Source organism: Rhododendron vialii, chromosome 9a (assembly GCF_030253575.1).
Source record: "Rhododendron vialii isolate Sample 1 chromosome 9a, ASM3025357v1".
NCBI lineage: Eukaryota > Viridiplantae > Streptophyta > Magnoliopsida > Ericales > Ericaceae > Rhododendron > Rhododendron vialii.
This window is the reverse complement of record NC_080565.1, coordinates 40,136,002-40,157,263: the sequence shown is the minus strand read 5'-3', so window position 1 is coordinate 40,157,263 and position 21,262 is coordinate 40,136,002. Positions and strand designations below refer to the sequence as shown.

Genomic DNA, 21,262 nt, shown 5'->3' with positions numbered 1-21,262 from the left:
GGTCCTACACTCCTAATTAAGGAAGCAGCCGGCGATTGAGATCGTCTTCTCTCCCTAATACTTCTGTTTTGCTCTTGTTTGCTTTCTTTAATCTTCCAGACTTGTTTTCCTGTGTGATTTTTGCAGGCTGTTTTCGGGTTTTCTTTGCAGATCTTCTGTTCTGTCTTTATATATACACACACAAACACACACACACACACACATAAACACACACACACACACACATATATCTATTGTTGCTGAGATTATGGACGCAGGATCAGTAAGCAACTCTTCAACTGGGAAGACAAAAACTCGATGCCCCCTTCAAGAACAGCTTCTTCAAAGAAGAAGCTCCAGAGAAAATGTATGAAATCTATCATAGTTCACCGACTGTTCTCTTATGGGAGAACTTTGTAAATCTCATGTTTTCCCCCCACAATTTTGGCTTGTTTTGTTTCCTCAATTTGATTACCAAGTTAGGGTTTGGTCTTGATTAGATTGCTCCCCAATTGGGGCTTGCTGATTAGTTTGGGAAACAAGGGTTTTGTTCTCTTCGACTCGGTTCTAGGGTTAGGGTTCGCCATTTATTTGATTAGATGCTGCGGTTTCTGCTTGACTAGCTTCATCAATTCGAGAGTAATGGAGCGATTCAGTTCTATGGCTAGGACCCTTCTATTAGTTTGATTTGGCACTAGGGTTAGTGATTGATTAGTTTTTTGAATTTGGGTATTGGCAGGTAGTGTTTAGTTCAATTCTTGAAAAATTCAAATCCCTCAGCGATTCTTATTGTCATTTTCTGAGTTGCTTGCTGTATTGTTGCCCGCAGTTGGATAGATTTGTTCCAAACCGATCAGCAATGGACTTTGATTATGCGCATTACATGCTGACTGAAGGGTGGAAAGACAAAGAGAATCCAGCCGTGAGCTCTCCATCCAGGGATGCATACCAGAAGCAACTGGCAGAAACCTTCAACATGAATCGAACTCGAATACTGGCTTTCAAGAACAAACCTCCCACCCCAGTTGAGGCCATACTAAACGACTACTCAGGAATTCAGCAGTCCAAACCTACAAAACCCCGTCGAAACATTCCACAGGTGCATGGATATTCTATTTTAGGGTTTTGATTGTTTTTATGGTTGGTGTTCACCATTAAGATAGAGAGAGGTACGGAAGGAGAGTGGTATGAAGATGATGATGATTTGTATCAAATTTAGACGTAAAATAAGTGATCAGATTTAGACCCTCTTGACTTATAGAATCAAAGACAATTATATGCCGTTTTTCTTTCTCATTTTTATCTGTGAATCCTCAAGTATTTCAGTGTGATCATACTTTCAGACTTCTGAGAGAACGTTGGATGCTCCTGACTTGGTAGATGATTACTACTTGAACTTACTAGATTGGGGTAGCAGCAATGTTCTTGCTATTGCTCTTGGAAACACTGTGTATCTGTGGGATGCTACTGATGGAGCCACATCTGAACTCGTCACTGTTGATGACGAAAATGGCCCTGTGACCAGTGTCAAGTGGGCTCCAGATGGACGGCATATTGCCATCGGCTTGAACAATTCTGATGTCCAGCTTTGGGATTCTACAGCTAATCGACAGGTTTGTTACTTATGTCTCTCAAGTTCTCTCGTCATTTGGCTTTTCAATTTGTGGAGAATTATTAGTGGCTTAATAGTAACTTTCTTGCAGCTAAGAAGCTTGAGAGGTGGCCACCAATCACGGGTTGGATCTCTTGACTGGAACAATCATATTTTGACAACTGGAGGAATGGATGGTCAGATCATCAACAACGATGTAAGAGTAAGATCACATATCGTCGAAACCTACAGAGGGCACCATCAAGAAGTCTGTGGGTTAAAATGGTCGGCTTCAGGGCAACAGTTAGCAAGTGGGGGAAACGATAACCTCCTCCACATATGGGACAGATCCACGGCTTCTTCTAATTCCCCAACACATTGGCTTCACAGGCTTGACGACCACACCGCGGCTGTTAAAGCCCTTGCTTGGTGTCCATTCCAGGGAAACTTACTGGCCTCCGGTGGAGGCGGCAGTGACAGGTGCATCAAGTTTTGGAACACCCACACGGGGGCTTGCTTGAACTCAATTGACACCGGCTCACAGGTCTGTGCTTTGCTGTGGAACAAGAATGAGAGAGAGCTTCTTAGCTCTCATGGTTTTACACAGAATCAGCTTACACTTTGGAAGTACCCCTCAATGGTGAAAGTAGCTGAGCTCACTGGCCATACATCCAGAGTTCTTTTCATGGCTCAGGTACAATTCAATGTAATTTGAAAGATTTTAGGTTTCTTGAAACGAGTTATCGCCTATTTGTGAATTGTTTTCCTGATTTTGCATTTTTATCCTTCTGGTTCTTTGATTCAGAGCCCAGATGGATGTACAGTAGCATCTGCTGCAGGGGATGAAACTCTGAGATTTTGGAATGCTTTTGGGACTCCTGAAGTGGCCAAACCTGCACCAAAGGCTAACCCAGAGCCGTTTGCTCATTTGAACCGCATTCGTTAAGTGGAACAGTCAAGGATGGTGGACGACTATATATGCGCAATCGTATGGACATACTCTCCTCAAGTCATGGCAATCTGATTGCACTCTTTAGGTAAAAGAGAATCGCCGTGCCAATCATCAAACTGAACCAGTTTTAGGGTATGAAAATTAAATTCTTTGTTGCTATTTTCTAAGCTTTACTCCATTCTTCGGCTTTTTTTCGTGCATAGAAGAGAGAATCAACTATCGACTCACAGTGGATTGATCTTCATTTACTTACAGGTTGGTGGCAAACCCCAACTGCCTACATTTGGATTGGTCGTACTTTGGATGTCACTTTCAATTTTATCCCAATCACATTTGGGTTTGTCATACTTGGGACGTAATTGGATGTTGTTATATGTTGTATTTTGAAATTCCTATTCTTCGGTCAAATGACTAGATTTAATGGGCTATGGTTTTGGGGTATTGCTCTCAGTACTGAGATTGGGAAATTGCTGCTGGAAAGAAGGCATGGACATGAGAAGGGTGTACTGGGGACATGAAAGGGTGTATTGGATCTCTGTTATATGTAGTCACTTATTGTGACGAACCACATAAAATAAAATCTCTCTTTTGTTTACATTTCTGTGTTAAGAATCGTCCTATTCCATGATATGTCTCTACTATTATTATACACAAAATTAAATACTACTACTAATAACGTAGTAATAACTAATACTAATACAACTGGTGGCCCAAAATTAATAACAACAAAACTAGGGACTTGTTTCAACAAAAGTCAAAGAAATCGTTACTTTTACAATTTTGTCCACTACATTTCTTGATTAAAAAAATGCTAAAACTACTCTTATTATACACACTCATATTCACAAGTGTGTAAACCCTACACATACTGGATATAGAATCCACACCACACCCTTGTGAGTATGGATACATAAATGAGTGTGTATGTGAATGTGGTTATAGAATGATTGTTTCATGCGCTACTATTACTGAAGTGAAAGTCAAACAAATCATTACTTTTACAAAAAATAAAATAAAAATTGATCTGCATCGTTACTTTTACAATTGTCTACTACATTTCATGATAGATTCCTTGCACTACTATTACACTGATTATTTATCAATTGAAGCCCGTTTCAGTTATGCATTTGTGTGTTGCACAATTTCATTTCAGAGAAAAGATCATTCGGTAGTTTCACATTCACATAACACCATCACATGTGCGATCTTATACGTCATGATAGCATTACCATTTTCATTCAAATGAGTTTGATAGTAACATTACACATATATTTACTACATGGCTCTTCATGTTTCTGTCTTCGAAGCCTAATAAGGGAAAAAGGAGATCTTAGTCGTGCCAACAAATGAGCTGCATTCTAAACACCAGAAGCCTTTCAACAAAGGGGGGTAAAAAAAAGCACCATTCTAAACACCCCTACCCCAAGACCCTAAACCAATCTTCTTTGCATCAACAAGGTATCTTGGGATGATAACTCCAGAATCCAAACACCATTCACTAGAGAGTAAGTGAGTAACTAAGCAAATTGACGCCTCATATAAGTATCTTCATGCACAAAAACTGGAGCTTGGGTGTTTGGTGGAGGAAATTGTGGCTGTCCCATCGCAATGCCGCCTTGATTAGGAGCAGCAGTAGGCCCAACCCATGAAGCATTGGTGCTGTTCTTCGCCAAATTCAAGACAAGATAATAGACAATGCCAAGAATCACACTTGCAAGGGACAAGAGAGCAGCACCAGCAAAGACTCCGGGCTTCACGACATAGCAATAGTAGTAGCCGAAGTACATAGTCTCTTCACCGTGTTGATCATTGAGTGCTGCACCTGTCAGTAGCAGAAGGAATGCTATGACAAATGTGAACCTGCATTATGAGGTTATCATGCACACTGCATTAGCTAGAACTAGTTGCAAAACGTGGATTCTGCACAGGGTGATTGCTCACCTTCTTAAATAAAGTAATTAAGGAGACAAACAAAATGGAGAACAAAAAATTCCAAATTAAAATGGTTATTAGATAGAAGAGACTGGAATCCTAAAATTGACCAGAGGCCTTATATGAGGTTTAAGATGAGTCTTATGGAAGAATCACTAGCATACAAAGACAAACAATTTGAAGTGTTTGCTTTGAACAGGGATTCCTAGAATCCTGCACCCACCCAAAAGCACCAAATGAATATACTTTATGAAACTTTGTTCAACCAAGCAAACTACATGATAACATGAGATCACACGAACTGTGAAGCAAAGTTGCAAAAAGACTTGTGATTTCCATAGTTCCGTTGAACAGCTCAAGTGCTCGGTTTCATTGAGCAGACAGAGAGGAGAGAGGAGAGAGGGAAGAGGGGAGGCTGAATCAGCAGTGTGATGGTGAAGAAAGGGGGAGTACCACAATGCATGTTAGCATATCTGCCAGAAAAAGGGGCGGATGAGGAGAAACAGTCCAATTTTAAGGCACCAAAGTTAACAAATTGCCCTTAAGTTTGTTTGCCAGTTGCAACCCTAACCTAATCAACTTCAAGTCATTTCCATCCCTTCTCTTTCACCTCAATTTCCACCCTACAAGCAACTTGGACAGATCTCCCAACCCTTCCCTCCCTCCCTCACTTGCCTGCTACTTTCCATCCACATACCAAACACAACATAAAATGATTACATTACACAAAAACAAAAACTGAACTGTCAAACTAGCATTCACGACTCAAATAGATCTCCTAAGCCCTTCCTTCCCTCCTTCCCACGGCTGCCACTTTCCATCCACATAACCAACAGAGTGCAAAGTGATTATATTCCACAAAAACAGAACTGTGGAACTAGCGTTTATTTCAGTAAAGAAATTTGGTTTTGACATGAGTCAAGTGAGTATCTGACGAGATCCAACCACTAGGCCTGGTGATACCACAATTATAAGCATGCTTAAAAAAATTTAGACAGATCAGTGCAGTTGGCCCATAAAAGCTCAACGCAGAGAAAAGGGGAATATATAAGTCACCACCATGTCAACTGTCAAAGTGTGGAATTACCAGGAGACAACAAAGCAGATCAGTGCTAATGTCCAATTAGAGTTCGATTGATGAGGACCTCTTTTGCAACAAATACACCCAGTTGTGGCAGTGATGATAATTTGAGCAACCATAAGAGCCACGGCGGCAGTTAATCCAAGACCCATAGCTGGACTGCTGGGGTATGTACATGTAGAAGGAGAGATTAGCTGAACTTGAGAACCCTGTCACCAAAACAATAACAGGATGAATGAAACTGAAACCACTCAACATTGTTTTGACTTATGACTGACCAAGTATCTCTGTACACAAATCATACAAGTACAAACAGAATCACTTCGCTGTCCAGAGACTATACAAAAGATTAACTGATTAGAACCATAAGCATCTTAATGACTGCTGACTGTTGAAGACAGGGAAATAAACATGGATTACAAACCACGCCAGGAAATGACACGCGAGCACACACACAAGTCCAGAATCAAACAATATTATCCTAGGTGCTGAGAGTGTAGACCGGTTATAGATTGTGAACCCTGGCTTATTTTCCAAAGGTGGTTGTTGGACAATAACCTGAAGGATACAAAAATACACCAAAGGAGTTTAAACTTTTTACAAAAGTTGAGGAATTTCTCCCCATTTCGTTGGTGAACTGTAGACTCTAAGTTGCTCACTGATCTGTAGACATATTGGATAGGCAATTTATCCCGAACAGGGACAGAGCCAAGGGTTGGGGTGGCCCTGGACCCCCCAAGTTTTGAGTAATTACACTAGAGTCCTCTTATAAATATTTAATTTTGCACAGAAAAATCATAAAATTTTCACAATTCATCTTCTTTTTTAATTATATACTGAAACACGATGAAATTATTTATATTTTTCATATGCAAATTTAAGTTTTTGCATTGCATTCTAATATATTTGTGGCAGGATTAAATTTTAGAAAATGAGCATGGAAACTTTAAAAATATCATATTGTATCACTATATAATTTTTTTTTCTCAAATCGCACCCCCCCCCCCCCCATACCAAACTCCGTCCCTGATCCCGAAATCCAGTGAAACCTCCTATATGGATAACTAGTCGAAGACAATGTTCAAATCTGCTTGCTTAACTAGTAAGAAAATATAAGTGAGCACATTACTGATGACCGGATCCTTTTATTGTACTGTAGGCTGCAAAAAATATGCCAGAGGAGTCACCAAAAACACTTGTTGGCTTCTCGGAAGCTCTTTTGAAACTAGACTAGAGATACTAGTAAGCCACATCCTAAATTCAAGTGCCACGCAAATTCAGGAATCCTTAAAGCATGAAGATTTCTCCTCAAAGAACCTAGCAACCATGTACTACTAGTCAAATTAAAAAAAACACATACACACACACATAAACAATGTTAAAAGAAAAAAGAGCGAAGGAGAACAGCTGAAATGCAGATACAAACAAACCAGTCCGCAAAAATCAGCTCAGTACAAGATCAACTCTCACTTAAATCTCGACGTTTTTTTTGGTGTGCATCGACAAACATTCTGCGTTACAGTATATACTCCATATGGGCACAGAGATGGGTGATTTACCTTTATCCTCTTGGCTTCCGCAGCGAAACCCGTAGCAGCAGATAAAAGCCCTAGAAACCCCACAATAGAGCAAACCACTATTACCTTCCTCTCCATTCCTTCTTGTGTCACTCTTTTCTTCTCTCTCTCTCTCTCTCTCTCTCTCTCTCTGTCTCTCTCTCTCCAAAAAGCGTCTCTTGTTGAGAAATGGGAAGTGGAGAGCACTACTCCTTGGGAGGAATAGATAAAAAAGAGGAGGTAGATGTGGAAAGGCAATTTTGAATACTCCTATCAATTTTTTGCAGAAGTGTAAAGATGACGTAAAGCCTTTTTAAGGTGAACTGTCCCACTCCATAGCCCAGAAGGCCAGAAGTGTTGGGTGGTGTGTAATGGGTATTTTACTACTACTACACTTCTACTCTCTCTCTCTCTCTCTCTCTCTCTCTCTCTCTCTCTCTCTCTCTCTCTACTGTGGGAATGTGATTTGTGAATTTTCATTAGGAAAAAATTGGTTTACCGTAGAGATTTGTTAGGTACGTGAAACCCATGAATCTTTTCACGAAACCAGAATCTTTTCATGAATTGGTTTCATGTAGCTTAACATTTTCATTTTACGTATTAGTAGAAAATTTAACAAGGTAGGTTTCTTTTTTTTTTATCCGCACAAGGTAGGTTTCTCGATATTCACTATTGAAACTTATTTTAAGCTTGCTATCCTCAACAACTAGGCAGTGTTTATAGTTTTAAATCATGCATGTCAAGTAACTTTTTGACTTCAGTATACCCTACTGAGAGGGTCGTGGCCAAGGCCCGTTACTATATGCTAGATCGTACGTTTTAAAAAATAATTATTGAAGTAAAATTTGTAAGTGTGAATTACAAATTTGTATGGTTCATTTGTAATCTAGTCTGTTGAAAACGCTAAGAATAATTGTGAATTTAATTGAATTAAATTATGGAAAATGAATGAGCAATAATAATGCTTGAAAATTCGATTCTTACACCTTTGATTGTTTCGTCGCACATGTTTTTCCGCATTCTTTTTTTGTTTGAAATTAATACAGTAACTTGTTTTTAACTTTTGGGGTATATAGCATATATCCTCTCACATATGTTCGATAAAAATAAACAAGTTATTTTCTAATAAGTCAAATGGTCACAAAGAGAAGTCAAACCTAGTTAATTTTCCGCTTTTAGTACACTTTTTTTGATAACTTTTTTTGTTGCTTTTCTAAAGATGTATAAAAAATTAAAAAAAAGTACTAAAAAGTTTGTTAAGATTTTTATCCAAAAACACTACTCCCTCCATCCGCATTTGTTGGTCCCTTTTTGAAATTTGTTCCATTTTTTATTGCTTATATCTCTCGATCTATAATAATTTTCATGATTTTGCCAACTTTGTATAATAGAACTAATTGAGATCTATCAAACAAAATCCATATTGCATATTTTTTGAGATTTATACTAAAAAATATAAGCAATAAAAAATGACAGATTTCAAAAAGGGACCAACAAATGCGGACGGAAGGAGTACAAAACACAGAAACATGCCTAGCTAATAAGACAATTCTTTTTTTTGTTTCTCAAAAGTTAGAAGATTGTGTTGATAAATGCTCAACGACACTTACAAAACGGAAATCATTATAAAGAACTTGGACAAAAGCCAAACCAATCGTCTAACAAATACAAGACTAGTGAATCACAAGGCAATCGATGTCTTTCATCTTAACACAGACATAACCTAACACAATAACAACACTACTGCCTAACATCTACTAGGAGTCTCAAACGAGAAAATGTGCAAAGTTAATGACAAAAGACACCAAATTTCCAAACGATCAGATATACTCCAACTAAGTATGAACGCACCAATAAACTCCCAAGAGACCCACTAGACTGTATCAATGGTACAGATACACTTTATCTAATTTGGTGCTAATTTTTTTTTAATCGCGACAAAAGACCCACTAGACTGTATCTAATTTGGTGCTAATCTTTTTTTTTTTTATCCGTCTAATTGATGATACCCAATGCATTAATTTCGCACGTGCAATATGTTTCCAATTTTAATATATACCATCGATTGTGAGAAAAGGCAACATTGCCCAACCTATGAAGTAAGGAGAGAGATAATATATTTATTAGGAAATATGCTTTGTACCTCTAAAATGATCAACGGCTACGACCGTAACATTAAAAGGTGATCGACGACTATGACAGTAACATAAAAAGATAATTGGACGGGTTTCATAGTTGTGAGTATTTATATGCCTTGACATTTTTAAGAGTATGATACTCCCTCCATCCCTAAATCAGAGCCCATTCCAGAATACCTTCTTAAAAAATAAGTACGTATTTCACATTTTCAAACTCAAAAATAATGTAAATAAAAAATAATTTTTTAATTTTTTTTTGCACCGTATTAAAGATTTCAATGAGATCTTTCAAACAAGATCCATAATGCATATTTTTAGATTTCAATAAGCCCATCATTTTTGAGCTTGAAATTGCCTTCTTAAAAAATAAGTACTTATTTCGCGTTCTGGAACGGAGCCTAAGTGTCCGGCGCGCAAAACTAGACCTTACAAAATATGAATGTTTTTCATTAAAAAATTTAATTTTTTTTCACAGTCTAATATAGAACTCATTGCTATCTATTGATTTGAGAAAAAAATTTGATTTTTTTAAAGAAACAAATGCATCTTTTTAAAGGCTTAGATTTGCGCGTTAGACACTTATTTAGGGACGGAGGGGGTAGTATAATATAGATTCCTTAAACTATCACAGGGTTATTTATTCAATTGAACCCCCATTTAGTTACACATTTGTTTGTTTAATGATTTTCATTTTAGAGTGCCAACAAAAAATATTTAATGGCTCTTTAGCTTTCGATTATTTCACATAACACCATCACATATGTGATATTATATTATACATCATGACAGCAATAAAACTATTGAGAAGTGCTAAGTACAAAAAAAATGTACCCGAAAATTACCCTGAAATGGCAAATCAACGGTACATTGATTTGCCATTTTGGGATAATTTTTTTTTTTTGGGTTAGCCTTTCGGAGTAATTTCCGGGTATGCTTTCTTTGCACTTAGAATTTCTCAAACCTATTTCATTGAAATGACTTGATCAATGAACATATGATATATTTACTCCACGGCTCTTCATGTTCTATCTTCCAAACCTATCAAGGTATCTTCTTTGCATCATTCTAAAACACCCCTAACCTAACCTAAACAAATCTAAGGAAACTGACGCCTTATATAAGTATCTTCATGGACAAAAACTGGAGCTTGGGTGTTTGGTGGAGGAAATTGTGCTTGCCCCAATGCAATGCCGGCATGATTAGGAGCAGCAGCAGCAGGCCCAACCCGTGAAGCATCAGTTTTGTTCTTTGCCAAATACAAGACAAGATAATACACAATATTGAGCATCACAGTGGCAAGGGACAACATAGCAGCACCAGCAAAGACTCCGGGCCACACGAGATAGCAGTAGTAGCTGCCATAGTACAGAAGGAGTGCTATGACAAATGTGAACCTGCATTATGAGGTTATCATGCACACTGAATTAGCTAGAACGTACTAGTTGCAAAACGTGGATTCTGCACTGGGTGATCGCTCACCTTTTGAAGGAGACAAAAACAAAATTGAGAACACAAAAATCCAAACAAAATGGTTATTAGATAGAAGAGACAGGAATCCTAAAGATGGAATAGCAATGGAAGAATCAACAGTATACCAAGACAAACAACTTGAAGTGTTTGCCTCGAACAGGAAATCCTAGAGTCACGCACCCACTTACATGCACTAACCGAATATACTTGATGAGACATTGGTTAACCAAGCAAACTACAATGATAACATGAGATCACATGAACTGGGAAGCGAAGTTACATAAAGACATGAAGATTTCCCATCAAAGTTTGAAAAGTTTTGGGCTGATACAAAGAACTTCATATGCATATTGCATGTGAAAACATAGTTGTAAATAATAGTAATATGGACATCTCAGTGCTCTGTTTTATTGAGCAGACGGAGAGGAGATATGATGGGGTCAATGGGGAAGAAAGGTGGGGTCTCACAATGCACGTTAGCATGTCTGCCCAAGAAAAGGGGCGGATGAGGAAAAGAGAAAGACAGTCCCATTTCAAGACACCAACGTAAGAAATTGCCATTAAGTTTGTTTGCAAGTTGAAACCCTTATCTTCATTAGGGTACAAGTAAATTCCCACCCCTTCTCTTTCACCTCACTTTCCACCCTACAAGCAACTCCGACAGATCTCCCAACCCCTTCCCCTCCCTCCCTCCCTTGCCTGCTACTTCCCATCCACATACCAAACACAGCGAAGTGATTATATTCCACAAACGCAGATCTATGGAACTAGCATTTATATAAGTAAGGAAATTTCGTTTTGATACGATTCAAGTCAGTATCTGACTAGATCCAAGTATCCAACCACTAGGCCTGATGATACCACAATCAGAGGCATGCTTAACAAATTCAGACAGATCTGTGCAGTTGGCCGTAAACGCTAGATAATTCGAGGAATCACATAGAAAGCAGAGTAAAAGGGGAATATCTAAATCACCACCAAATCAAAGTGTGGAATTACCCGGAGACAACACAGCAGATGTGCGCTAACGTCGGATCAGAGTCTGATAGATGAGGATCTCTTTTGCAACAAAAACACCCAGTTGTGACATTGATGATAATTTGAGCAACCGAAAGAGCCATGTTGGAAATAAATCCAAGAACCAGAGCTGTACTGCTGGAGTATGTACATGTAGGAGAGGTTGGCTGAATTTGAGAACCCTGTCAACAAAACAACAGCAGGATGAATAAAAACTGAACCACTCAACATTGCTTTGACTTTTGAGAGACCACTAACCAGATACTATACGATAGATTAACTGATCAGACCCATGACCATCTTAATAACTGTTGAAGTCAGGGAAATAAACATGGATTACAAACCAGCCCAGAAACGACACATGAGTACAACACTTAGGGTGTGTTCCACTAACTAAAATGAGTACTTATTTTTTGAATTAAAGGTGATGTGTTGTGAGACAATGACAGTACTTACAAAATAAAAACCTTAGCGGAACGGGGCCTAAGTCCATAATCAAACAAGATTATCCAAGGTTCCGAGAGTGTAGACCAGTTATAGACCTTGAATCCTATCTTATTTTCCCTGACCACCTGACTTATAGCACACTTCCACCTTTCAAACGAGTGTAGACCAGTTATAGACCTTGAATCCTATCTTATTTTCCCTGACCACCTGACTTATAGCACACTTCCACCTTTCAAACGTAATGAGAAAATAACCCGAAGGATTCAAAAATAGAATAAGATATCTAAACTGTTTATATAAGTTTTGGAATTTCTCCATATTTCATGTATGAACTGTAAACTCTAAGTCGCTCACTGATTTAGTGATTTGTACAAATTTCGGATAGGCAATTTATCCCGATTCCGAAATCTAGTGAGCTGCCTACATGCATAAACAGTAGAAGACATTCTTCAAATCTGCTTAACTACTACTACTAAGAAAATATTAAGTGGTCACATTACTGATGGCAAGATCCTTGTCTTGTTGCCATTCACAAAAAAGATAAAATAAAAAATAAAAAAATCCTCGTCTTGTATTGCAGGTTGTGGAACATATGCCAGAAGCTCCAGAAACACTTGTTGGCTTCTGGGAACCATTTTGATACTAGAGAAGACTTGCAAGCCACATCCTAAATTTAAGTGCCACACAAATTCAAGAATCCTCATAGCATGAAGAGGCAGGGAAGCTGAGCCTTTCCATTTTTCATTTTGGTTATATCAAATGTTCCAAAAAAAAACCAAGCCAGAATCTATGTCGTCCATTGTTTCAGCTGTAAATTGGCAAGACAAAATTTTCACTAAAAAAGTGGCCCTTTCATATCGATGGACATAACATAATACTCCATCACTTTTTTCCGTGTTTTATTGGTCGGATTTTCAACGAGGGGCTATGAAATCCTGGGATTAGTAATCTCACAGGACTCAGAGAGAGAGAGGAATTACTAATACCACAATTATTGCATGTCTCATGTGCTGATTAATAATAAAAAAAGAAGTGTTGGCACTAAATTGTTGGAAATGCGGTCAATCAAACAGGTCCCCAGAGGAAATTAATCTTGTTTGTTCGACTAGGAAAATATGTCCTTGGCACCCAAAATTTCTTCTTAGACTAAGGACATTGTTCACTAAACCATTCATATACAACAATTCCTCCAGTTGAAAACAACCTAATAAATTTCTCCTCAAAGCAAATAGCATCTATGACTATTCCGTATAGTAATCAAATTTACACACACACACACACAGTGTTACAAAAGAGAGTGAAGGAGAACAACTCGAAGGTAAATAACCAACCAACCAATCAGCATACATCAGTTCGTACAAGATCAACTCTCACTTAATCTCGTTATTATTATTTTTTATTTTTTGTTTTCTGTTTATCAACATTCTGCGTTACATTTATACACATGAACAGAGATGGGTGATTTACCTTTGTCCTCATGGCTTCCGCAGCAAAATCCGTAGCAGCAGATAAAAGCCCTAGTAATCCCAAAATAGAGCAAATCACTATTACCTTCCTCTCCATTCCTCCTCCTCGTCTCTCTCTCTCTCTCTCTCTCTCTCAGTTCTCCCTTTTCTCTCTCTCGTCCCTCTATATCTCTCACTCACAAAAAAGCGCCACTTCGTTGTTGAGAGATGAGAAGTGGAGAGTTCATACTTTTATTTACTCCTTGAAGAAGAAGAAGAAGAGAGACGATATTCACTCCTTGAGGAATTAGCGCTTTGCAGAAGAGTATGGGTGAAAAAAACACGTACAGCCTTTTCACGGGAACTGTCCCTGAGTCCATTAATGGCCACATTGGTCACTGTAAATCTCTTCTCGCGCCTCCTGACACACACACCCCCGACCCCACCCCCCCTTTCCGAAAATACCCCAACCCATTTTCTCTTATTTCTCTGTTATTTTAATAATCTTTATACTCTTTTTTTCACTTTTATTTATTTAATAGTATTATTTAAGTGTTTGATTATCAATTCGGTTGAATCAGTGCAAAAAATTTTATTTTTTTATCATTTTATCTTCAATGGTTATAATGAATTTTTTGGCTTTCGGTCCTTTCAACGAGTACCATAAGGCTCTTTATTTAGTTTCAGGTCTCTCTTAAGATGTTCATTGAAAGGACTTAGAGTTAAAAATTTATTACAACCATTTTGATGAAATGATAAGAAAAATAAGATTTTGGCACCGGTTCAAACGAATTGAAAATTGGAATACTTATTTTTTTACTCTTTATATGTATTTTTAAATTATTTAATATTATATACGTGAGTATATTTCTTTTTTTAAAAAAATTTATAATTCTTTTATGTTGTTGAATTTATTAATTTTATATGTATTTATATCTTTTATTTATTTTATTTCTAACCACTTATTCAGCTTTCTTCTTATCTTCAACTATAACCATTCATTTAGATTTATTTTTTATCTTCAATTACAACTATTATTTGTTATAACCATTCATTTAGATTTTCTTTTTATCTTCAATTACAACTAACCACTCATTTAGATTTCCTTTTTATCTTCAATTACAACTATTATTTGTTATCTTCTTGTTCTGCATACATTTGATGGGCATCCTTCAGGTTGTTTTACTCACTTCACAATGAGATCCCCTCCAGTTTCAGTCCAAGAGCGCATTGAAATAGCTATTACCCATATTGGGAGCAATCACTTTGTGTAACTTTTCTTGCAGCCTCATTACTCTGTACCACTCTTCCCAACATGGTGGTGGAACAATGCATCAAACCAAGTTAAAAGATGGGCTACTCGTTATGCAGTTTGTGGGAAGAAATAATGGATACAAGACCAAGAGGGATAGAAGCAGAATTTGGTGAAAACATTGATTAGAAATTGAATTTTCATGAATTTTCACTCTTCGACGAAATTAGTACAAATTATATTTTAATTATTCATTTATTAATTAAAATTATAGTAAGAAGTCTTTTAAAAGTAAAATAAAAAAACTAGTAAAAGAAAAACAAAAAAAAACTAGTAAAAGTTAAAAAAAAACTAAAATAGTAATTAAAGTCTTTTAAAAGCCAAAAAAAACTACTAAAAGTAAAAAAAATAAAACAGTAGTTAAAGTCTTTTAAAAGTAAAACAAAAAAAAAACTAGTAAAAGTAAAAGTAATAAATAAATAAATAAATAAATAAAACGGGGGGGGGGGGGGGGGGGGGGAGGGGTTGGGGGTTGTCGAGGTGCAAAAAGAGCCTCACGTCATTGCTAGAACTGAACTACACCAGTAACAGCAATGGCGGACCCAGAATTTGCCTCACATGGGAGCACATTATACTAATAACATTAAGCAAAAATTGGAATTAAGTGCACAAATTATGAAAAATTGAATTGTAAATTTCATTCATTGGGTAAAATCAAGTAACGAAATGACGGCCTAATTTTCCCAAACAATCAAGATATATATTACGAACTTTAAAAGAAAAGAATAAAAAGTCCTAAATTATGTAGCCCCAAATTAAAAATCCTTTCAATAAAATGTTACTTTTGCCGTGTAGCCCCAAATTTAATTGATGATTGGAGAGGAAAACGGTGAGGTGACGCGCGACGACCACAGAGACGAGCGACCGACAACGACAAAGTAAATCAAGAATCGAGTGAGTTCTCCCCGTCAAATTTTCTGTGTGAATTTTTCATTTTTCCACTCATTCTTGCCAAACAAAACAGTCATTTTTACATAAAAGATAAACTATAATTTTTTTTAAAAAAAGAAAAAGGGATGGAGTGGGGGCACGTAAGCCCACGTGCCCCTCGGTTAGCCCCTTAGTAACACCACCCCACACCACACCACACACACTCTCTCTCTCTCTCTCTCTCTCTCTCTCTACTGCAGGAATGTGATTGGTGAATTCTTAGTGGGAAAATTTGGAACTACTTGAAAAATGATTTCCCCACTTCTTTTTTAGTCATTCATACTCCGTTTTTTTTCACATAAATTTGCGATATTCCATGCTTTCATGTTAGAATTCAACAAAGGTAGGTTTAGTTATTCACCATCGACATTTATTTTGAACACTGTTGCTTGCTATACTCAACTAGGCAGTGTACGGAATTATTTGGCTTGGGCCACATGGCATTATCTTGGTCTTGCCATGTGGCACGGTCGTGCAATTTAAATCAGGCATAGTGATCGTTAACCATACAACCCAACCCTGTGGCATCTATATGGTCTATCCACATGGCCCAGTCGTCTGCATGACCCCAGCATAGCACCTGTGGATCATCATGTGCGGCTTTCGACTAGAAGGTGGTTGTTAACAGCTAACTGTCGAGCGATGGATTTCCGCGACGTCACCTTGGCACAATGTTGACACGTAATACCCTATACCCTGGCCTCCAAGGCAGGACACTCCTATAAATAAATACAGTGACATACCCTACAGATGTAGGGTCTTTTCTCCCTCCTTAAGCTCTGCTCTTCCCTTCTCATTCAAGAATCGACTTAGCACTAATGTGGTTCCCTTCTTTTGCTAAGTTAGGTGAGAGAGGGCTAGCTTGAATAAGATCCGATTTGAGAGGAGTCTCAATCCAGGAGATTCCAGATTGAACATAATCCCCCACATATGCTTCAAAGACTTTACGCCAATGTACTAATCAAGTGAAGTTTTATACTCCACATTGTAGCCAACTTGTGCATATGGAAATTAGGATAGGGCGCTAGGTCACCAAGTTGTTATTACTGTATTAAAATTGGATACACTTCTGACTTCACCAAACCAAGCCTTCCCAATAATTGATAAATTTCTATGTATTTAGCTGTTATCCCCGTTTCCCTCCCACTTAAGTAGGTAGGTAAGAAGCACTGTTTCTTTTTGTTTAACTTAAAGATAACTGTGCAACCTCAAAATTCTCCAGTTATGAAATAATCCCCTCAAAATGACCATTTCATACACACATACCCTCCACTAGTTTGTTACATATGTTTCCGAAAGGGACTTCCAAATTCCAATGCACATTTCTCAAGTCCATATTTTCACGCTTCATTTCACGGCAGTGAAACAGAAAAAAAAAAAAAAAAAAATGAATTTCGGGGTAAAATGATACTACGAATGGAACAGAATATTGAATCCAGAGTTGAAGAGTTTCTCATTGAAGACCGTAAACGAGTAATGCTGCAACTCCGCCAAGACCTGCCACAAGCCCAATAATGACCCCAATTGGAGGTAGACCCCCACCTATTGCCTTCCCGGTGCTAACATCATACCGAGCAAATCTCTTCTTCGGTGCTCTGCATTGTGGACATGCATATTCATCCGGCTGCAACGAGACATCCCCAAAACACACAAACATTAAACATCAGAATAAGTACTTCCGAGGAAACAAAAGATGTTTTGTTTCTTCACTGATCAGCAAAATGGTTCACAGGGCTAATACTGATTTGAACTCAAGGAAAGGAGAATCGGGTTCAAACACAACGGAGGAATACAGAACCAGGGTAATCCCTAGACCCTGATACCAATCAAATGGTTTAACCAAATTTCATAAGTAAACTTGCCTGCTCCTCGAAAGGTTTCGACATGGTGTATACGTAACCACAATCAAGGCATATGTGCGTTGCTTTGGCCTGAAAAATTGGTCAACCTCATTCATATTTGCATGGACATTACACTGATCTCATTTCAAACAAATGATACAAAGAAATAAAGCAAGGCGAAAGTTGCATCATTGCACAGTAAGCCTTGCCTTCTGAGCTTCGGTTAACTTCCTGCCAAAGCGAGGAGGTGCTGGACGCTTTGGTAGTCTTTTAACATCTACCTCGACCCCTCTGCATCACATGAAATTTCTATCAATCATTAGAAGGGGGCTTTCCTTCTCAAGTAAATATGCCATTTAATTGTCAGTTTTGGTAATCTATACGAGCTTGCTAAAATAGAAGTGCATTTGTATTTTTTTTTTCTCAAGCAATTGAAGACATGCTTGGTACCGGAAATGACTACCATGTTACCTTATCGCTTATATAACGCTACTTCAAGCCACATAAGTAGAAAATCTGTCAATCATGAAATTCATCTTCGTCGCGTACTAGAATGAAAATCATGAAACGTATTGATGTTTACTACATGAACTCAAACAGTGTTCATATAGATTGGCAACGTCATCAATGATCAGAAGAGTGCCATGGAAAAATAACCTAAAGAGAGAACACTGTCAACATTGTGCCATTAGCCTTTACGGTATGTTGGTCTTATATGCACATTGCTAAGTCGAGGTATGGAGTGTGGTCAAATCGACAATTCAGTGAAATATGAGCTGGTAATGCTAGCCCACAGGATTGAGGTGCGAATTTTGCAAGACAATAAGTTGCCTTGTTGCATGTCTGGGTAAACCACCATTAATTAGCGGTAACTCAGTTCCTCTATACTTACCGTGCTGCTCCGGCCTTTAACGGTAACTTAGTAGCTCTTAACCATATTTCAAGTGTGGCTGGTTGGCATCTGGAGCAACTTCTACCGTGAAAATCATCGTCAAAGTTCAACTTAAGCTCCATGGAGGTGCAAGCATGATGAGGGCTGTGGAAGACTAGTAATATGATATGGATATGATAATTCAGAGAAATTTTCCAAATGAATACTAATGCCTACATATCATGGAATGAACCCATCACATCACATCACATACCAACCCAACCCAACACAATCCTAGTACCAAGATTTTTTTCATCGCTTTGTTTATTGGTCTGATATGCACACGAGATATAAGTTATGCATCAACGGATCTTTCTAGATGGATGTTTTCTAGCAATCACCATAAACCATCTAGTTCTTCTTCGAAGTGCCCACACATTTTATCCAAGACGCAAGTATGAGTAAGTTGGTTCATGATTAAGGAACTTAAACCAGTTATCCAGAAGAAAAGGCAGTTCAATACCATGGACAGGGCTTAGTTCAATACCAAACTACAAAAGTATACTCTCAGAATTTTCGCAGTCTCCGGAATGTACAACAGACAATATTCACTCCATATGAAAGAGGAGAAACAGAAGATGGGAAGAGAACCTGCTAACAACAAAGTAGACAGAATCTGGTTTTGCTTGGATGGCAGTTTTCGTAAATCCCAGCTTATCAGCAGGCCAAAGTTCATCTCCAAAGAAACTGCTGGTGTAGAGTACCTGATCCCCGACCTTGAGCCCTGCTTTTGCAGCATTCCCACCTCCTTCTACAGCCTAACATCACGGTGCACAAATACCCTCAAATAAGGACAAGTTACCAAACAGAAAAACACAGATTTTATTTGTTCTTCCAATGGATGAAATGCCTGCGTATTCAGTGATATACTATTATAAGGTTAACACTCACAGTAATGACCACTCCACCTCCTGACTTTTGACCCAAAGTTAGGCCCAGTGGCTTGTCAACTTCAACCTCAATATTCTTTGAAGCAGTTCTTGCTGTGATTTCAAGACGTCTTCTCGGAATTCTAAACCTACTTCTTTTGTCAGCTGTGAAAGAACTTGAAAAGCCCCTTTTGGCATCTAGAAGAGAGAGCCTTTGAAAGGGAGTTTTCTGTCCACAGAGGAATAGAATGAGAGCAATAATAATAATAGCGTAAAAATGGGTTCTCTACTTGTATCCAATCATAATAAAGTCGGTTAGCAACTAGCATGGAACTTAATTGCGTCACTAAACAAGACATTACCACTCTTATTGCGGTATGTTCTTAAAGAAATATATCATATGATCGAATTTTCTATTCTTCAACAAATTCTCTCAGTTCTTTTTATTCCTGACTTTTTGGGTAGTCAGTGTTTTTTTTCCCCATAAAGTGTAGATGAAAGGAATGCAATTCTGCAAAATTTACAAGAAAAATCAAAAGATGAGGCTCTAGGATACTACTAGTTCAACCTTCAACAAAAAAATTCCATATCACGCAACTACGAAACAATGGAGTATGTATAAACCAAGTGTGGGTTCGGTACAGAGTGCATACCTGCAGACAGTGCGGAACAAGTGGCTTGGGGGATGAGGTTGAACTAGATTTGATGGAATAACTCTTTGTAATAGCAGCGGAGCAAGAGGATGAAGCACCTGCAACCACCGCAGATGACATGTTTGATAAAAAATCGGAGAGAGGGGGGCGGGGGGGTTTGTGTGTGTTTGAGAGCACAGTCACTCACAGTGGAGGGAGGTTAGACGTGTTTTTGTGGATGGGAGAGCAGCAGCAGATAACCTTCTAGTGGCGGGGAGAATGGAGTGCTTGCGGTTGTCACGCGCCTGCGTTTAAACTTTAAACTTATACTCTACTCCTATTCATTCATGTACTGATGTAAGTCAGTGTCCCTCCAAGTTAAACGGTCACCCTGTTTGGGCTTATGAACTTGGACTTTTTTGCTTTATAAGCCCAACAAGTTTGTCAGAGAAAGCTTTCCTCTTAAGGGCCCATTAACCCATTTTTATTCTCCTAATCTTTTAGAAAAAAATGATAATGTCAAAGCTGGAGTACATAAAAGTCTTGTACCTTGTGCAACGTACGAGATTTTTATGCACTACAGTTTTGGCACAAACAAAAATAATTTTGGCATTAGAAACACCGTATTTTTTATTATTATTTTAAGCTAGCTCACGGGCATTTTGGACTAATCCTTGCAGCTTCTCTCATAATCTTTTCACGCGCTTGTGCATAAAGATGAGGTGGCTCCAAGAGTTGCTGGGAAATAGAATTGAACTTAAAATTTTAGGAAGAAACAAATTCCAAATTCCAAAGTCACAAGTCAAAATTCGCTTTGTCACTGCGTTTGATCATACTCCGATCCTAAGTCGAAATAGTTAGTAGACATAAACATGCCAAGATTCAAAATTAAAAACAGGTGCTGCGATCTTATTCGTACTCGTATCCATATTCATGCAGTCTCATTGTTTTTTCTAAAGAATAATTAATTTTGATGTCACGTCATTTTTGGAATTAATTAAAAATGACATGTTACTTGTGGGTTTGGATGATTGTGTTAGACGAATTGAAGTAATAAGTATCCCAGAAATGAGCCAAGTGGGCTGTAAACTTGTAACTCCTGCATGCATCAGTGTCATTTAATTAAGGGTGGATCTACC

At 38.0% G+C, this 21,262-nt stretch overlaps 4 protein-coding genes across 4 annotated transcripts; 1 reads left to right on the top strand and 3 right to left on the bottom strand.

The window, feature by feature from the left end:
- Positions 1-155: 155 nt before the first annotated feature.
- LOC131302029 (cell division cycle 20.2, cofactor of APC complex-like) lies at positions 156-3,117 on the top strand. The gene is made up of 7 exons (XM_058328596.1): positions 156-164; positions 195-346; positions 809-1,078; positions 1,323-1,592; positions 1,683-2,264; positions 2,376-2,654; positions 2,778-3,117. Exons 2-6 carry the CDS (start codon positions 248-250, stop codon positions 2,514-2,516), a joined length of 1,362 nt encoding a protein of 453 aa, XP_058184579.1. The 5' UTR covers positions 156-164; positions 195-247; the 3' UTR covers positions 2,517-2,654; positions 2,778-3,117.
- Positions 3,118-3,732: 615 nt separating this feature from the next.
- LOC131302027 (protein MODIFYING WALL LIGNIN-1-like) lies at positions 3,733-7,425 on the bottom strand. Its single transcript, XM_058328594.1, has 3 exons — positions 7,095-7,425; positions 5,542-5,744; positions 3,733-4,382 (listed from the first exon to the last, which is right to left on the bottom strand). Exons 1-3 carry the CDS (start codon positions 7,188-7,190, stop codon positions 4,040-4,042), a joined length of 642 nt encoding a protein of 213 aa, XP_058184577.1. The 5' UTR covers positions 7,191-7,425; the 3' UTR covers positions 3,733-4,039.
- A 2,514-nt stretch (positions 7,426-9,939) lies between these two features.
- LOC131300855 (uncharacterized) lies at positions 9,940-13,978 on the bottom strand. Its single transcript, XM_058326864.1, has 3 exons — positions 13,631-13,978; positions 11,699-11,898; positions 9,940-10,623 (listed from the first exon to the last, which is right to left on the bottom strand). Exons 1-3 carry the CDS (start codon positions 13,724-13,726, stop codon positions 10,326-10,328), a joined length of 594 nt encoding a protein of 197 aa, XP_058182847.1. The 5' UTR covers positions 13,727-13,978; the 3' UTR covers positions 9,940-10,325.
- A 3,094-nt stretch (positions 13,979-17,072) lies between these two features.
- Positions 17,073-20,419, bottom strand: LOC131301461 (uncharacterized). Its single transcript, XM_058327778.1, has 6 exons — positions 20,145-20,419; positions 19,514-19,720; positions 19,214-19,380; positions 17,901-17,982; positions 17,713-17,781; positions 17,073-17,474 (listed from the first exon to the last, which is right to left on the bottom strand). The coding sequence occupies exons 1-6, from the start codon at positions 20,262-20,264 to the stop codon at positions 17,304-17,306; spliced, it is 816 nt and encodes a 271-aa protein (XP_058183761.1). The 5' UTR covers positions 20,265-20,419; the 3' UTR covers positions 17,073-17,303.
- Positions 20,420-21,262: the final 843 nt, after the last annotated feature.

What these genes read in the sequence shown, in the direction of transcription:
- LOC131302027 (XM_058328594.1), bottom strand. Translation starts at nt 7,190, where the DNA reads ATGGAGAGGAAGGTAATAGTGGTTTGCTCTATTGTGGGGTTTCTAGGG. An exon ending in CGGAAGCCAAGAGGATAAAG is followed by an intron (nt 5,745 to 7,094) that starts GTAAATCACCCA and finishes TTTTGGTGACAG; the next exon opens with GGTTCTCAAGTTCAGCTAAT. An exon ending in ATCTGCTTTGTTGTCTCCTG is followed by an intron (nt 4,383 to 5,541) that starts GTAATTCCACAC and finishes CTCATAATGCAG; the next exon opens with GTTCACATTTGTCATAGCAT.
- LOC131300855 (XM_058326864.1), bottom strand. Translation starts at nt 13,726, where the DNA reads ATGGAGAGGAAGGTAATAGTGATTTGCTCTATTTTGGGATTACTAGGG. An exon ending in CGGAAGCCATGAGGACAAAG is followed by an intron (nt 11,899 to 13,630) that starts GTAAATCACCCA and finishes TTTTGTTGACAG; the next exon opens with GGTTCTCAAATTCAGCCAAC. An exon ending in ATCTGCTGTGTTGTCTCCGG is followed by an intron (nt 10,624 to 11,698) that starts GTAATTCCACAC and finishes CTCATAATGCAG; the next exon opens with GTTCACATTTGTCATAGCAC.
- LOC131301461 (XM_058327778.1), bottom strand. Translation starts at nt 20,264, where the DNA reads ATGTCATCTGCGGTGGTTGCAGGTGCTTCATCCTCTTGCTCCGCTGCT. An exon ending in GAGGTGGAGTGGTCATTACT is followed by an intron (nt 19,381 to 19,513) that starts GTGAGTGTTAAC and finishes CCGTGATGTTAG; the next exon opens with GCTGTAGAAGGAGGTGGGAA. An exon ending in CGAAACCTTTCGAGGAGCAG is followed by an intron (nt 17,475 to 17,712) that starts GCAAGTTTACTT and finishes GTCTCGTTGCAG; the next exon opens with CCGGATGAATATGCATGTCC.
- LOC131302029 (XM_058328596.1), top strand. Translation starts at nt 248, where the DNA reads ATGGACGCAGGATCAGTAAGCAACTCTTCAACTGGGAAGACAAAAACT. An exon ending in GAAGAAGCTCCAGAGAAAAT is followed by an intron (nt 347 to 808) that starts GTATGAAATCTA and finishes TGTTGCCCGCAG; the next exon opens with TTGGATAGATTTGTTCCAAA. An exon ending in GAGTTCTTTTCATGGCTCAG is followed by an intron (nt 2,265 to 2,375) that starts GTACAATTCAAT and finishes TCTTTGATTCAG; the next exon opens with AGCCCAGATGGATGTACAGT.